The sequence below is a fragment of the Xenopus laevis genome, chromosome 4L (assembly GCF_017654675.1).
Source record: "Xenopus laevis strain J_2021 chromosome 4L, Xenopus_laevis_v10.1, whole genome shotgun sequence".
Taxonomy (NCBI): domain Eukaryota; kingdom Metazoa; phylum Chordata; class Amphibia; order Anura; family Pipidae; genus Xenopus; species Xenopus laevis.
Window position 1 is genome coordinate 139,825,269 of NC_054377.1, and position 18,455 is coordinate 139,843,723.

The window sequence follows — 18,455 nt, forward strand, 5'->3', positions numbered from 1 at the left end:
TACTAAAAGTTAACTTGAAGGTGAACCACCCCTTTAATTATATCATAGTTGGGATCAAGTACAAGCTACTGTTTTATTATTACAGAGAAAAAGGAAATCATTTTTAAAAATTTTGATTATTTGGATAAAATGGAGTCTATGGGAGATGGCCTTCCCATAACAGGAAAACTCTGTTCACAATAACATATATAATGACTGGTATTTATAATAGACACAAAAGTATTTCATAAAACATTGGTTACCAAACTGTGGGGCTGCACCCCAGGGTGCTCATGCAATAGCAGGATGACTCAGCTTGAAGGGCAGTGAGGGAGAGATTTGGGGAGAATACTTTTTTGCTCCCCTAGATCAACCTGAAAGCCCAGCTGAAGCTCAGTTAGGATGAGATTTAGTATATAAACATAGTTGTTCTCCTAGATTTTTTATGGAACTATGGCTGATTGGCTAATAGATTCGGATTTAGGGACGTTTTTTTCTGCGCTCCCCTGCGTTGCTCTTTCTTCGGTTCAGCCGCAGAGGAGCTCAGGAGTAGACGCACTCAATTATCGTGAAGGGGGCTGTACTCATACAGACGCATGTATGCGCTGAATGCAGGTGAAATGCAACATGCTTTGTCCCACCTGCGTTTGACGCAGATACATGCGTCTGTGTGAGTACAGCCCCCTTCACAATAATTGATTGCATTTATTCCTGCGCTATCCTGTAGCTGAACGGAAGACAGAGAAACGCAGGGGAGCGCAGGAAAAAACGGCCGTGTGTAAGAGCCCTAAGAGTTTACACTATTCATTAGCAATTAGGACTCGTTTCTCTATTACAGGTATAGGAGCCGTTATCTGGAAAACTGTTGCTCCAAATTATGGAAAGGCAGTCTCCCTTAGACTCCATTTTATCCAAATAATCCACATTTTTAAAAATGATTTCCCTTTCCTGTGTAATAATAAAACAGTAGCTTGTACTTGATCCCAACTAAGTTTTAATTAATCCTTATTGGAAGCAAAACCAGACTATTGGTTTTTTTTAATGTTTATATGATTTTCTAGTAGACTTAGGGCTCTTACAGACGAGCGTTTTTACCTGTGCTCCATTTTTCTGCGTTCAGCCGCAGGGGAGCGCAGGAATAGACGCATTACTTTTTTCCAATGGGGCTGTACTCACACAGGCGCGTGTTGGCGCCGAATGCAGGTTGAGACGCAACATGCTGCATTTTTCCTGCGTTCAGCGCCTACACGCGCCTGTGTGAGTACAGCCCCATTGGAAAAAATGTAATGCGTCTATCCCTGCGCTCCCTGCGGCTGAACGCAGATAAACGGAGCGCAGGTAAAAACGCTCGTCTGTAAGAGCACTTAAGGTATGAAGGTCCAAATTACAGAAAGATGCATTATCTGGAAACCCCTAGGTCCCAGGCATTTTGGATAACAGGTCCCATAATCCTTGCACATAATTTCTCGAAATCCTCTGGCCCGTTGATGTTCCGAAGCAGCGTGGCACTCTTATAACTGTAACCCCGTCATTCCCCTGTTTGCCAATTAAACCTGCAGAATGTTAAGAGTCCATTGTGTGCCACTTACCGGCAGTAACAAACTAGAAACCAAATTACAGTGACTTTTCGGTGACTCCAGAGCTAATCCTTCAGAAGTGCCTCTCTTGCGGCGGCATAATTGGTCCGCCCCATTGCATTACCCTGAGCAAAGATCACCCTCTCCTCTTGTCCTGGAGAGTGGCTAGGAAATTGCCTCCACTCATTTTTTTTTTTTTACATTCATTTTTTTTTAATGTGTGTCCACAACAGTGATTGGGAGATTGTCAGCCTTGGTACCTGATTGGTTTCCATAGAAACCGATTTGAATTCAACACCACTACTACTGACGGAGAGTTATTTTTAAAGGGGAACTAAAGTGGTGTCAGGGTGCTTGAACTAGTCCCTATTTACAGAATAATCTGCACCTGTCTGGATACAGCTTTTAGTAACTTACCTGCAGATCTGTTAGGGGGTCCGGCCCGTGCAAAGGCTCTACATGTTCTGCTTTCTTTAGTGAATGAGCTTATAAGACTGTCTATTATGCTGACTGCTGACTTGGTCGTCAGGCCCACGAGGGTCGGGCCCATGGTGAATAGAACATACAGAATGAATAACCAAGAATGACCTTACCCAGATATATGGAAAGCTGAGTGATACAGACAGAATAAATATCAACAGATGCACCCTGTCCAAATAGAGGGAAATATGAATGATACTTACAGAATAAATAACCACAGATGCAGCTTTGTCCAGACAGAGGGCACAGAGAACATTCCACGCAGAATAAATAATAAATACATAAATAACACATAGGGGGGAATTCACAAAAGTGAGTAAAAGGAGTAAAAGTGGTGGTAAACTGGTGTAAAATACTTTCTCCATATTCACATAAATCCGCCTACATTCCGACACGTATCATTCCGCCACGTATCATTTTTTAGTGAAAGAAAGACAGTTTACAGACACTTTTAGGAATTTGTCTTTCAAACGACATTTTAAGCGACATTTTAAAAATGGAGTAAAGCTCTGTGTAACTATTACCCCATGGGGCCCATTTACTTAGTTCGAGCGACGGAATGGAACAAAAAAAACTTTGAATTTCGAATGTTTTTTTTGGCTACTTCAACCATCAAATTGGCTACTTCGACTACGACTTTGATTCGAACTAAAAATTGTTTGACTATTCGACCATTCGATCGTCGAAGTACTGTCTCTTTAAAAAAATCTTCGACCCCCTAGTTCGCCACCTAAAACCTACTGAAGTTAATGTTAGCCTATGGGGAAGGTCCCCATAGGCTTTGCAATCTTTTTTTGGTCGAAGAAAAATCGTTTGATCGATGGATTGAAATCCTTCGAATCGATTTGATTTGCGATAAATCCTTCGACTTCGATATTCGAAGGATTTACATTCGACAGTCGAATATCGAGGGTTAATTAACCCTTGATATTTGACCCTAGGTAAACCTGCCCCCATGTGTCAGATCAATTCTAAATCTAAACTAATCTGTTTTGGTTCACCCAATCTTTATTTCACAACATGAAATGGTGCCCCATTCGGGAATTATTAGCATATTAATAGGGATCAGCATTTTATAGTCAGGGCCCAAGTTTCTGTCTAACCCTTTAGATGTTAAAGCCTCATTAACAAAACAAGTAAAACCAGTGTCGGACTGGCCCACCGGGATACCAGGAAAACTCCCGGGGGGCCCAGGTGTCAGTGGCCTCTTGCTTCTATCCATTTGGCCTCTTTCATGATCATTCCTTATTTCTTTATGAGAATAAATGTTCAATAATGGAAGAATAAAGTAAGTAGATATAAAAGACTAGAAGAATAAAGAGGTTGAGTGAGGAGAGGAGGAATAATAGTTTGGAAAGTGGGCCCATGGTCGAAGGTTTTCTGGTGGGCCCCTGGCATCTCAGTCCTACACTGAGTAAAACTGATTACATTTTTTAAAAAAAGTGCATTTTATATGTCAAAGTTTTTTAACTCACACCTGCATTATTTTACTAGTTTTAGCTTAATGAATGAAGCAATATTAGCAATTTGAGTGAATATATTATCTCAAGGAAAAGTAAAGCTTCCCAGACATTTTTTTAGTGTTAGTAATTTGTATCAGAAATAGTGTTGTATTTCTGATACAAATCCCTATACAGTATTATGAGAAATAGTATTTTTGTACCTTGTTACAGAATTGGAACTACACAAACGTAGGCAGATTTAGAAATCCCAGTTTATCCTGAAAAAAAAGTATGTATTTCCTATTCCTAGGTAAAATGAACTCCCTCCCCCCGGAAATTGCAATTTGATGGCTGACTGAAAGGTTTAGCAAGGGCTCTTACTGACGAGCGGTTGAATCTGCGCTCCTCTGCGTTCCGTTTTTCTGCATTCAGCCCCAGGGGAGCGCAGGAATAGACGCAATAGGTTTTTTCAGTGGGGCTGTACTCACACAGGTACGTGTAGGCACAGAACGCAGGTTGAGACGCAACATGCTGCATTTTCCTGCGTTCGGTGCCTACACGCGCCTGTGTGAGTACAGCCCCACTGAAAAAACCTATTGCGTCTATTCCTGCGCTCCCCTGCGGCTGAACGCTGAAAAACGGAACACAGGGGAGCGCAGCTTCAACCGCTCGTCAGAAAGAGCCCTAAGAGATAAAGACAAATTCAGAAAAAATGTCGTTAAAATGTTGTGAGAAGGAAAAAATCTGAAAACTGTTTAAAAGACAAATTCACAAAAGTGGAGATAGAGGTTTGTGAATTTGGAGTTAAATCCGACATTTTTATGTCCACTTTTATTTTTTCTCAATATCACCATTTTTGTGAATTTTTCCCATAGAATGGCACATACTGTAGAGAAGAAACCTGTCCAGACCGAGGAAAGGTGAGTGGTGCATATAGAATAAATAACAACAGATACATTGTGCCCAAAAGAGGGACATGCAATAGGTACCTATAGGATGAGTACCCATAGATATATGCTTCTCACACACATAGGGGAAGGGGAGTGGTAAATAGAGAATGAATAATCAAAGAAGGGACATGCCAAGACTCAGGGAAGGTGAATGAATAACCATAGATGTACAGTACCTTCCCTGACAGCAGCTCACACTTTTGGGGATATTTGTTCTGCCATTTAATTGTGTCTTGGGATGGGGGGGATGGGCAGGCGGACATAATCCGTGTTTATCTTATGCAAAGACGGGGGCTGGCCTAGAAAACTAAGATGGCAGCCAACAGACCATTTAATTATTTCATTTAATTATAGGAAAAGTGCAGCTTTGAGGCTTGAGAAAAGTTCTCCAGCAGAACACTTGCATCAGATATGTAAATAAATGTTACAATTTAGTTCCAAATAATTAGGCCTGAATATAATTCGTTCAACATCTTAAGCCCTGATAGAATTAAGGAGCCTATTGCCAAAAATAAATAAACAAATAAAGTTTAGTTTAAATCACTCGTTGGCGCAGTTAAAGGGGAAGCGGCACATAAATCAGTCTAAGCATTTTTCCCTTTTCTTTATTTTATGCTTGGAATGTATTTATTGTACTTCGCTGTGTATTTACTGTATCTTCTTTGTTTTTCTTATCCCGATAAAGAACAGTAGAATAATATTTACTTGTTTGAAATACAGGTATTTGTGCTGAGCATATTTAAAACACAGAAGGGGTCATTTACAGATCCCAGACAGATAGAGCCTAAAGCATGCCTTCTTCTCATCTGAGTAATGAATCATGTGCCTCCACCTGGCAGACTAATAGACAAGTGTAGTTTGGGTGGCTGCCAAGATAGTCCTACCGACAGAATGGTAACACTGACTATAAGGTTTTGTGGCGGAGGATTCATGTTTTGAGCCTATTTTTCATGGTTTTATGTAGGGCCCTTTAAAAATCTTAATGCTACCATGTACAATAGCATTCTTTTCAATTCAGGACAACAATTTAGAGATGGCTCTTACCTGTTTCAGCCTCAGATCTCAAAACAAGGTTTGTACAGAACTGAAGTGCTATGATAGAAGTGAAAGCACTTTGAATGGCCTGCACCGATCCCTAACCTCAACCCAACTGCGGGATGCCTATGACCAAGGTCTTAGTGCCCAACATCTCGCTAATGTTTTTGGGGGTGAATGGAAGCAAATCCCGCCATCAATATTCCACTATCTAGTGGAAAGCCTTCCTAAAATGCGATCCGTTATCCGGAAACACGTTATCCAGAAAGCTCAGAATTACGGGAAGGCTGTCACCCATAGATAAATAATCCAATAATCCAAAACTTCTGTTTGATCTCAAATAACTTATAACATAGTAACATAGTAAGTTTGGTTGAAAAAAGTCACATGTCCATCAAGTTCAACCTTTTAACTCTATTTTAACCTGCCTAACTGCTTGATCCAGAGGAAGGCAAAAATACCCATCTGAAGCCTCTCCAATTTGCCTCAGAGGGGGAAAAATTCCTTCCTGACTCCAAAATGGCAATTGGACCAGTCCCTGGATCAACTTGTACTATGAGCTATCTCCCATAACCCTGTATTCCCTCACTTGCTAAACACCATCCAACCCCTTCTTAAAGCTATCTAATGTATCAGCCTGTACAATTGATTCAGGGAGACAATTCCACATCTTCACAGCTCTCACTGTAACAAACCCCTTCCCAATATTTAGGCGGAACCTCTTTTCTTCTAATCGGAATGGGTGTCAGCTGGAAAGACCTACTGGTAAATAAAGCATTAGAGAGATTATTATATGATCCCCTTATATATTTATACATAGTCATCATATCACCCCTTAAGCGCCTCTTCTCCAGTGTGAACATCCCCAATTTGGCCAGTCTTTCCTCATAGCTAAGATTTTCCCTTTACCAGCTTAGTTGCCCTTCTCTGTACCCTCTCTAATACAATAATGTCCTGTTTGAGAGATGGAGACCAAAACTGTACGGCATATTCTAGATGAGGCCTTACCAGTGCTCTATACATTGGAGGAGCATAATAAATTCTTATTGGAAGCAAAACCAGCCTATTGGGTTTATTTAGTGTCTACATGATTTTCTACTAGACTTAAGGTATGAAGATCCAAATTGAAATAGAAATACCAACAGAACAGAAATACTCCTTATCCAGAAAACCTTAGATCCCAAGCACTCTGGATAAAAGGTCCCATACCTGCATAGAAAAGAGGAGGACCATCTTTATATTAATATCCTTAGTTACAGAATAAGATGTTGAACAGGCAGGGGTAGATTGGTTATCTCCTGTTCAATAGTATCACTTATAATAAACAAGGAATTTATATAAAGAACGAGTTTGATTTCCGCTATCAGAGGATGGTGGAAGTTGTATCCAATGCCCCACCAGCAAATTGTTAGACATCCCTATGTTATACATCTGTTACTTATAAATGTATTATAAGTTTTAATATATTCTCAATCTCTCAGTATAGCATTAGTACAGTCACTCATGATTAAAAAAAAGAAGAAAAATGAATCTAGCATTTGTCATATTTGTTATAACAATTTCTGCCTACAAACCTTATCGGCAATGCACCACTGTTAACTCTATCTCTTCTATATGAGTACAGACAAAGAATAGCCTAGGAACAAGCCTAAAAATGGAAACCTGTTTTTAACTCGACTAATGATAAAAGTCAGAAAATCTAAATTCTATATATGTCTGTATATTGTAAATTGATAAAATATATTTTATTCTCTCAACTGCTATTGAAACATCTGTTTCCCGTGGGTGAAATGGAATTCCTCTGTGCTTTGTTGTTAGCGGATGAGTTGTGCACCAAGGACATTTTGGAACAAATGTTAAAAATAAAAATTAAAGATAAAATAACATTTAAGTTTAAATGAAAGTATAAGTAAAGAGATACAAATGGTGTTCTTGGAGGCCCTACAGAGCATCTGTTTTATATAAGAATGTAGGAAGAGTCTCTGCTCTTCCTACCTACAACAGATGTTCTGTGGGATCCTGCTATATGTGGGAGCCTGAGCCAAAGGTAAAGGTATGGCACTTGTTATCCAAAAAGCTCGGGACCTGGGGTATTCTGGATAAGGCTTCTTACATTGTCATACTTTAAAGTGCATGTAAAGTCTTAAATAGAATAAGGCTAGAAATGCTGTATTTTGTATACAAAATGTAAACATGAACTTACTGCACCACAAGCCTAATAAAACAAATAATTTATGCTTTCAAAGTTGGCTACAGGGGGTCACCATCTTGTAACTTTGTTAAACATCTTTGCAAGACTAAGACTGTGCACATGCTCAGTGTGGTCTCAGCTGCTTAGGGATCGTCATAAACAAAGCTGCTTGAGTTCTGCATGGCTGGGAAGTAAGGCGGGGGCTCCCCCTGCTGTTCATAAGTATGATTGTTTCCCTGCAGAGCAGTTAGGGACCGTCTGACAATTCCTATCCACAGCAGTAAATGAAGGGAGAATTTCACTGCATACAGTCAGGTTTCTTGTAAAAACGGTACACATTTTTTAATTAAAGTATATTGGAGATAGATTTCTTTTTCATTAAAGAAAGTAAAAATGGGATTTTATTTTTTTTGCCTTTACATGCCCTTTAAGTCTGCTAAAAATAATTTAAACAATTAATAAACCCAATAGGATTGTTTTGCCTCCAATAGGGATTAATTATATTTTAGTTGGGATCAAGTACAAGGTACTGTTATATCATTATAGAGAAAAAGGACATCATTTTTAGAAATTGATTGATTTAAATGGAATCCATGGAAGAAGGTTTTCCTGTAGGCTTTATAGATAACGGGTTTACAAATAATGGATCCCATGCAAGGATACCTACATGCCCAACCCACCCACTCACCACCAGAGTGCCCACTAGCTCATTCCTGCTCTATCTTCATGCTCAGAGCTGCAATACCGTGCAAATGGAAAAAACAGCAGTGTCATGTACCTAGGGCAGAGGTCCCCAACCTTTTTTACCCGTGAGCCACATTCAAATGTAAAAAGAGTTGGGGAGCACAACAAGCATGAAAAAGTCCCTTGGGGTGCCAAATAAGGGTTGTGATTGGTTGGCTATTTGGTAGCCCCTATGTGGACCTGCAGCCTACAGGAGGCTCTGCTTGGCACTATACTTAGTTTTTATGCAATTAAAACCTATAAGTACCTATTTTGAGGCCACTGAGAGCAACATCCAAGGGGTTGCGGAGCAACATATTGCTCACAAGCTACTGGTAGGGGATCACTGACATAGGGAATCCCTTCCCAGTTGGACCCATAGGCACATGCTTCTGCTGCCTACCCCTAGTTCCAGGCCCTACCAGGTGCATTTCAATAAATATTGGCAGTGCTTGCATCCAGTGGTTTGCAGTGGTTTTTGGACTTTTTTGGTTCAAGTTTACCCTTTGTGATGTAGCATTTGGTCAGGGCCAAACCATAACTAGGTTACATATCTATGAAAAAGCATAGTTCTAAGAATAGCTAGGAGAACAAATAAATATTTAATTACTTATCTCATCCATAAGTACCTTTACATTGGGTTTCTAGGTTTATTCAGAAGAGCAAATTCTTCCCCAATCTTACCTTAAATGGCTGGGCCCACAGATTGGAATAAGGAATTACTATTGATTTCTCAAGAGACCTCTTTGAGGCCAATAGAAAGGAGTCCCCAATGAGGAACCTTTCTGCATAGTGCGAGCTACTTTGTTTCCTGGGAGGATAGAGCAGCTTTATTATAGCCCAGCACATTCTCCTATCTCCCGGCAACCTTGGGTCTGTTCATGCAGGTTATACACCTAAGCCACAATACTAGTACCAAGTTACATCAAGAAACTCTTTTGTTTGTCAGTGTAAGTGTGATGTCAGTGGTGGATCTCCAAAGTGCTTGTGTTTGTTCTACAGACTCTATGGGAAGGGTTAATAAACTTAACAAAGAACTAAACCACGATCATGTACAATTATTCACAGCATCCCTCTCGAAATTTGCAGACCAAACGCAACCTAAGCCCCAGTTTCCCAATTAACTCGGTGATATCAAAACGATCATTTACGGTGAATTTAATTACCGCTCTTCCAACCCACAAACAAGCTCTCTGATATCCTGGGTAGTTACTCGCGTGTATTTCTCCAGTGTCTGCAGGCGCTAACGTTCCCCCCTCCCCTTTAATTGCAACGTGCAGAATTCCTGGGATAAAGATACAGCATCAATAATAACATCTCTGAATTGTGATCTCCCCGTGCTGAGTGATTTAATTAGACGGGTGCAGGGGGGTTGGATTCTAATTCAGTACACAAAGCCTTGGTGTTGTCAGGTAAGAATTGCCTTATTCATACAAAACCCTTCCTCTCACTCATTTTCCTTGCCTGCGGGGAAGAGTCCCTGGGTCGGTACATTACATGCCTCAACGTGCACCTCTAAGGCATTTTGTCATATTTGTATTCCTGGGCCCTATTTTTTCCTTTGCACCTTGAATATATTTTCTATTCATTTCTAGAGAGCCATGCTGAATATTTTATTATAAATAGTGCAGTATTAACCATTTTCCTACCCAAGAAATGTGTTTAATTGTTGTTATTGTCAATTAAAGGCATAATTTGCAGTAAATACTTGGGAATAATCCCAGGGAGGGTTCCAGTATTTTGTGCCATTGGAGAGGTAAAGGTGTTGGAGTTCCTTCTGGTAGAAGGGTGTTTTCCTGGGATAGAATATAGTGGGTGAGACAAAGGTAAGTCAACTGTAGTGATGCTTGTCCTGCGCCAGTGGGTTAGAATCCCATGGGCTGTGGAGCATAATTAGGTGGAGGGAAGCAGACGCTTGGTTTTGGTCATGCTCTTCAAAGACCTTTGTTGGACTCTGCTGGCCTTCCCACAATAAAAAATTAAATTGGGGCTGAAAATTTGGAGAGGCAGCCCCCATTAGTTCCCCAGTTCTTACGCCAATATAGAGTCCCATCTAATACAGACAGGATCAGTCGGGTAACCCGCAGTATATAAAAGAAAAGTCAGATAATTCAGCCTCTTGGACCTATCAGTGAGGAGAGCAGATGAGAGTCCATAGCATGGTGAGATGAAAGCCCTAAAGTGAATTCTGTTGTAAATGTCAATGAAAAGCATTATTTGCAGTAAATACTTGTCAATTATCCCAGGGAGTGTCCCGGTATTTTGTGCCATTGGAGAGGTAAAGGTGTTGGAGTTCCTCCTGGTAGAAGGGTGTTTTCCTGGGGTAGAATATAGTGGGTGGGCCAAAGGTAAGTCAACTGTATTGATGCCTGTCCTGCGCAAGTGGGTTAGAATCCCACGGGACCTGAAGCATAATCTGGTGGGGGGAAGCAGACGCTTGGTTTTGGTCATGCTCTTTAAAAACCTTTGTTGGGTCCTGCTGGCCTTCCCACAATAAAAATTGAAACTGGGGCTGAAAATTTGTAGAGGCAGCCCCCTTTGGTCCCTCATTTCTGATGCCAATATAGAGTTCCATCTAATACAGACAGGATCAGTCAGGTACCCCCCAGCATATAAAAGACAAGTCAGCTAATTCAGTCGCTTGGACCTATCAGTGAGGAGAGCAGATGAGAGTCCATAGCATGGTGAGATGAATGCCCCGATTTTAGGAGAAGGAAACCCTTTAGGTGTAGGATCACGAGACAGACAGAGCTACTAAAGCCACTAGAAGGTACATTCAGAATGGTTAATGATTGCAGTAAACCATTGAATATCATCAGTACAAGTATTGAGTAGTCTATATGGCCCTGGGTGGTGCTCTGCCCCCAACCCACCTAAGCCCTGTCACCTCTGCTGACCCTTTTATTTATGGGCCCGGATAGGACCTATGGAAATCCACCACTAGATTCACCCTTTCCAGGAGAGTATTTTAGAGAACTATAATACCAGTTGCTAAGGGATATTAATATAAATATGAGAATAATTGGACATTTCATATGAAATACTTATATCAGCATCACAGCTATGGCTCTGGGCTGCACGGCGGCCCTTCTGTCTGTATCTGCTGAAAATGCAGCCAGAAGCTTATTAATTCTCCTTGGGAGGCTGGCTAATTTCCCTGCAGGCTGCCTCATTATCCTGCAATGTGTAGGTTAACTTACTGGGGAATCAGCAGTGGCCTTTTTAAAGGGAAAGTATGAAAGGCAACAAATTGGCTTAAATCTGCTTGGTGCCACTCTTGTCAATTTAAATTATACGAATACTGGTGAAAAACACCCAGAATAAACTCTGTTTAATAATTCTGTTTAATATATAATACAATGTTTTCTTTACATTGCTGATATATTTTACGATTTATTTGCGAGTTTCTCAAACTCTTTTTACAGCTGCAGCCAGCACACTCTTGCTGTGAGTCACCGACAGATTTTTCTCTTCTCTAATTGGCTGATTCCAGCAGAAGCCAGCAATTGGCATTGTACTATGGACATACAGTATGGTTGGGTTGTTTGCAGTCAGAAAACATGTTAGGTTGAAGAGGCACACCAATAAACCATTAATATCTCGACAACTGTAAGAAAAAAATAATCAAACCAATTTGTGAAAAAGATGTATTGGGCAGCAATTACACATTGTGTGCATATTTAAATTAATGCCTATTGTATGATGGCAGTAATAGGCAGATTTAAGGCTGTATACAGCACAGCTATGCTTCTATGACATAATGGTGATTCTCCCAGAAAAAATTATAAAACGTTAATTGTCCATTTTATCTTTTGATCTAGGCTGAGGCTGAGCACTATGTATAGTAAGATAATGTTTAAGTCACAGATCCCTTTATTTTCCCTGCCTCCCTTTCCCTTAAAGGGATACTGTCATGGGAAAAAACATTTTTTCCAAAATGAATCCGTTAATAATGCTGCTTCAGCAGAATTTTGCGCTAAAATCCATTTCTCAAAAGAGAAAACAGATTTTTTTATATTCAATTTTGAAATCTGACATGGAGCTAGACATATTGTCAATTTCACAGCTGCCTCAAGTCATGTGACTTGTGCTCTGATAAACTTCAATCACTCTTTACTGCTGTACTGCAAGTTGGAGTGATATCACCCCCTCCCTTTTCCCCCCCAGCAGCCAAACAAAAGAACAATGGGAAGGTAACCAGATAGCAGCTCCCTAACACAAGATAACAGCTGCCTGGTAGATCTAAGAACAACACTCAATAGTAAAAACCCATGTCCCACTGAGACACATTCAGTTACATTGAGTAGGAAAAACAGCAGCCTGCCAGAAAGCATTTCTCTCCTAAAGTGCAGGAACAAGTCACATGACCAGGGGCAGCTGGGAAATTGACAATATGTCTAGCCCCATGTCAGATTTCAAAATTGAATATAAAAAAATCTGTTTGCTCTTTTGAGAAATGGATTTCAGTGCAGAATTCTGCTGGAGTAGCACTATTAACTGATTTGTTTTGAAAAAAACATGTTTTCCGATGACAGGATCCCTTTAACCTATTGGTCAATGCAACAGTCGTCAGAGGGAAGAGGTTAAATTTGCAGTAACTTATATAACTTATAATGAAATCATTTTACTGTTTTTTTACTCTTCTACTTAGGGGGGAAGACATTTTAAACTAAATTTAACACGTTAACATATTTTCTGATATTCACCCAACGGCTTATTAAACCCTCACCTTTTCTTAGAAATCAACGAATGCATCACAATCCACATTGGACATTGAAGCGCTTGGTACCTTTCATCTCTGAAAGGCTTGTTAAATCCTTAGGAGAAATGTTGGATTGACAGAGCAGTATTTCTGAAAGCAAAATCCCCATACAATGAGGCGCTCAGCGGTTGGAAATGTTCACAGCAAAAATCTTTATTTAATGCTGCTGTAAGGTTCATTATGAGATCTCACCCGAGAACAACTCACTCCCATCTGAGTGATTAAAGCCTACATGGTAGAACGAGCCGACAGACAGTGAGTGACAGTGAGGACCGGTGATTAAACATGCACTGCCCAGCCAATAATAGACCTTTATTATTTGGACTATGTGTATAAGGAACTGGCATTTCATGCCATTCTTTAAGTGTTTACACAGGTTAACTCTATATGAAAGCAAGGGTGTTCTACCTATGAGCACCCATGGTGTTTTGCTAAAGAGCAGCATAGGATTCATTTGGAGTAGAGTTGGGTTTGGTTCTAGTCACATCTCCAAGCTCATGATCGGGGTGAAAGGGGACCTGAACATTTAAATTTTGTTTGGGGTTTGTACTAGTTGCATCCCCAACTCATGTTTGGGTGGAAGGGGACCTAAACATTTTATTTTTGATTGGGGTTTGTTTCTAGTTGCATCCCCCAGCTCATGATCAGGATGGAAGGGGAACTGAACATTTACATTTTGATTGGAGTTTGTTTTCAGTTGCATCCCCAAGCTCATGATTGGGGTGGAAGGAGACCTAAACATTTTAATTTTGATGGGCTGAATTTCTAAGCTGAGCACCCCTAGGTCAGCTGCAACCATGCCACCCACCCCACCTGGCAGCTCGGCAACCTGACGCACCTTGACTTCTATGCATGTATGCATGTCTATCTGTAAACCTAAAGTACCTTGTCTCACTGTATCCGCATTCGCACAAACTAGTTTGTTTGTTCTTTCAGTGACTGGGGACTAAGGACTCTTGATCCTTTATTGCTCCAGAGGCAGATGTGGTTGGGTGGTGGCTGAGCCTGCACGAGGCAAGGCTTAAACCTCACTCCTAGTCTACAGGAGAAGTTATGCTTTAAGGAACAACAAAACCCAAATTCACTGGGGGTACCACCTTCTTCTTCCCTTGATCTGCCCTAGGCTGGTAAATGCAAAGTATAGAAACGTCAGAAAAATTACTATATTGCCCAAGTGCCAGCTGAATGTAGAGAACATTTCCTTGTGCACTCACCACAGGCAACAAAATGACTGAAAATTACATTTTTATTGACAAAAACAGCAAAGGGCATAGGTAGTACATTTATGGGACTTGCTATGCAGAATACTCGAGACCTGGGTTTTCCAGATAACGGATCATTCCATAATTTGGATCTTCATACCTTCAATCTACTAGAAAATCATGTAGATATTAAATAAACCCACTAGGCTGTTTTTTCTTCCAATGAGGATTAATTATATTTTAGTTGGGATCTAGTACAAGCTACTGTTTTATTATTACAGAGACAAAGGAAATAATTTTAAAAAATTTGGATTATTTGATTAATATGGAGTCTATGGGAGATGGTCTTTCCGTAATTAGGAGCTTCCTAGATAACGGGTTTCCAGATAACTGATCCCATACCTGTATTACTTTTCCAGATGTACTGTATCATATTTGTCAGTATCTGGTTTGATCCTTATATCTTAGTACAAGGGCTGCAATCCCCCATTCAGAGCCATGAAAAGCTGCTTCTTCCCTGCACAGCCATATACAGAGGCACGTCACATTCAAAAGTTGAATTTTACTGATCGTTTATCAGTATCCGGATGGTTCATCAGGAGGTTTCCAGGTTGTCTGTACCACCTTTATGAATAAACGTGAATTCCATATTAAAAGGGTAAGAACAGGGCATTCTATAGCATGCTTGGGGACAGATTTATCAAGAGTCAAAGTAAAACTTCGAATTTTTAAATTTCGAGGTAATTTTAGTGTACTAATAGGGGAATAGTGTACTAATAGGGAACAGTCCAAATTCGAATAGAATTTGAACAAAATTCGAATATCGAAATTTATTGTACTGTTTCTTTAAAAATTCTACTTCTACTATTCGCCATCTAAAATCTGCCCAATTGCTGTTTAGCCTATGGGGGACCTCCTAGAACGCATTTGGAGTCATTTGGTGGACTTTTGGAAAATACTTCGATCGAATACGATCCAAATTTGAATTGAACGATCAAATACAGCCTATTCCCCAGAAGTTAAAAAATTCTATTTTTTTTTTTTTTTATTTTTGTTAAATTTCAGTTGGGCTTTTTTATTCGAATTTCGAGGTGATGGCAGTTTAAAAAAAAAAACTCCCATCACCTCGAAATTCGACCCTTGATAAATCTGCCCCTAAATTTTAACCTAATGAGCTACGCTTTTAAATATTGAAAATTATCTTGCCGTTCGTTTTTAAACGTTTAATTGTGAACATTTTATCTACAATCACTTAAAAGCAAGAACAATCATAATGGCCTGCCCTCCAAATGTTATAGAGAAGTATCTGTTCTATTGAACTAGTATTCCATGTCCTGTACTTAATGTGCTGGAATGGATGGTACAGCTGATGCAGGGGTCGATGGATTGTGCAAATGGGGAACTTGTAATCCCCTGTCTCCTGGGTAATGTGATTAAATGGGAATCTGTCACCAAAAATGTAATTACACTGCCTTAACTGCCTGTAATAGAATTGTGCATGTACTAGCTCAATTGTTACCGAATGTTTAATGATTAGCCACCTAGAAGCATAAACCAGTACAGATCAGCAACCCAGAGGGCATCTAGTTTGCTTCTACACCTCTCACTACTTTAGTTCTTGTATGACTATTTTTTTTAGAAATCAAAGGTATGCATTGCAAACTCATGCTGGAATCAGCCTGACAAACCTGGAGAAATCTGTCAGTGACTCACAGCATGCGTGTGTGTTGGTTGCAACTGAAAACAAAAGGTTGGTTGAGGAATTTTCATATACATATATAAACTAAAAGAAAGTAACAATGACATGGAGTTAATATTATGGTTATTCAACTTTTAGCATGGTTTCTATGTAGCAGAATTCTAATACAATTTGCGGTTGGTCTTCATTTTTATATTTTTTGAATGTTTTTTTTTCTTTGCATCCCTCAACCTTGGAAATTAAACTGCAATTACATTAACAACCAGGAAGTCGTTCTGAAATTGAAATGGAAGACTAATAAGAATAATGGTAAAACGAAAGCATCACGGTCAAGATAGTTTTAATTGTAAGTTCCTGTGGTCAGGGAATCTGCTAATCTGATTTTTAGCTGCAGGGTGGGTAGAGTCAGAATAGGAAGGTTAATTACTGAAAGGGCATGTAAAGTCTAAAATAGAATAAGGCTAGAAATGCTGTATTTTATATACTAAACATAAACATGAACTTACTGCACCACAAGCCTAATCAAACAAATGATTTATGCTTTCAAAGTTGGCCACAGGGGGGATCAGAATATACAGACTGCACTGGGTCCTGTGTTGTCATGTAATCTAATGTGGAGTTTATAGTTTTTGTATTCTTTAATACAAACTTTCTCCAACTCTGCAGAACCAGTGGCTTCAGCAAAATAATCCTCCAAATAGAATCCCAGTTTATCTGTTTAAATCTGGCTCCATGATCTTGGTCCCTGCAGCTGGAGTTGGAAACAGTAAAGCGGATGTAAAGGCAAAAATTAAATCCAATACAAATCTCTATACAGTCGCTGACTGCTCTACAGGGAAACAAACAAAGCTGCTTGAGTTCTGCATGGCTGGGAAGTAAGGCGGGGCTCCCCCTGCTGTTCATAAGTATGATTGTTTCCCTGCAGAGCAGTTAGGGACCGTCTGACAATTCCTATCCACAGCAGTAAATGAAGGGAGAATTTCACTGCATACATTCAGGTTTCTTATAAAAACTGTAAATGTAAAAATGTAAAAATATATTGGAGGTTTTAGGTAAAAATGGGATTTTATTATTTTGCCTTTTTTAATTAAGTAATTAATTTGTATATATATATATATATATATATATATATATATATATATATATATTAATCTTTTATAACACAGTAACCCTTAATGTAAAAGTGGACTTCTCCTTTAAATAAATATTACAGCGCTGTGGATTTTTCAACGACAGCGATAGTAGTTTATCTAGCAGCCTTTTCCAAGTAAAAAGGGATTTGACTGAATGGGTATAGGAGGACTTTATACTTTTTCAAATGTAGGGAAGAAGCAGAATTGGCAGGTCAGTGGCCCTACTCAATCAACAAAAGAGCCTTATCAAAGGCCAATATATTCTCTTCTTGTGGAACGATAAAAAGTGCAGCCTTGCTTACTCTATAAAGAAGAGTAAGGTTATCAGATCATATTAAAACATTGGGGACACTAGAAACCAAAGCTAGAAGGGCTGTCCTGTGTTTAAGATGAAATAGGCACTGGAGGGCCCTTGCGTAGGGGGTGCGCTTGAAGAAGGGGATTCTTGCTTAAAACTTCTGCTGAGAACTCAATAAAAACTGGAGAGTATTTACTTGGATACTTTGGTTTGTACACTAGCCGTACTTATACAGTAGCAGAGGTTCCATTTTTATACACCCCCAATAAACATTTTTTGCATATCAGTTAGCAGCCCATGGACTGTCCAGTAATACTATGGCATTTGCACACAGATGGCAGTAGCGGACAGTGGGGCTCATTTATCAACACTAGGCAGTTACCAATAGCAACCAATCAGTGATTAGCTTTTTAAAGCCAGCTGCAAGTAGAACAATGAATGCAGCAATTTGATTGGTTGCCATGTGTTACTGCCCATGGGCAAATTTGCCCAGTGTTGATAAATGACCCCCATTATGTTTCTTTTTGTTTGGTTGTGCAATGGGGATGGAAAGCTCACCTACCTGCTACCATGGCTTGCCTGCACCCATACCGTTCATCCTTTAATGTCTGAAAATAGCTTGACTTCTATATTCTGGGATGTGTAAGGAATTTTATCTTGTTGCCATAACAACTGCAGAGTGTGACTCATTGGGCACAGATCAATAAAATAATAGTCTGTTTATCTGAAGCACAATCTTGGTAATAGATGTAGGACTGGCTGCACGGAGAAGGGCACTGGGAGAACAAACTGCTGGTTATCTCTATCCACACTCATAATATTCTCCATCATAGAAAAACACCTTTGCCCATAGCACCCAATAACATACCTAGAAATAGTAACCAATAAATATATACTGTATCATTTATAAATATATAGGATATACAGGTAGTGGTCTTTCTTTGGTATAAAACACCAAATACAATGGTATACAAGATATTAGGG

The 18,455-nt window shown here is 39.6% G+C and overlaps 1 protein-coding gene across 3 annotated transcripts in view; it reads left to right on the forward strand.

Moving 5' to 3' along the window:
* Positions 1–18,455, forward strand: part of LOC108713588 (copine-9) — a 215,977-nt gene that overhangs the window by 114,594 nt on the left and 82,928 nt on the right. Inside the window, exon 9 of one of the 3 annotated variants that reach the window (XM_041590878.1) lies at positions 4,354–4,398. The exons of 1 other annotated variant lie outside the window; for it this stretch is intronic. In XM_041590878.1, the coding sequence (XP_041446812.1) occupies positions 4,354–4,398 (45 nt within the window). Of the gene's footprint in view, positions 1–4,353; positions 4,399–9,708; positions 9,790–18,455 lie in introns of those variants that run through there. One more of the 3 variants, XM_041590879.1, reaches the window with a different exon arrangement.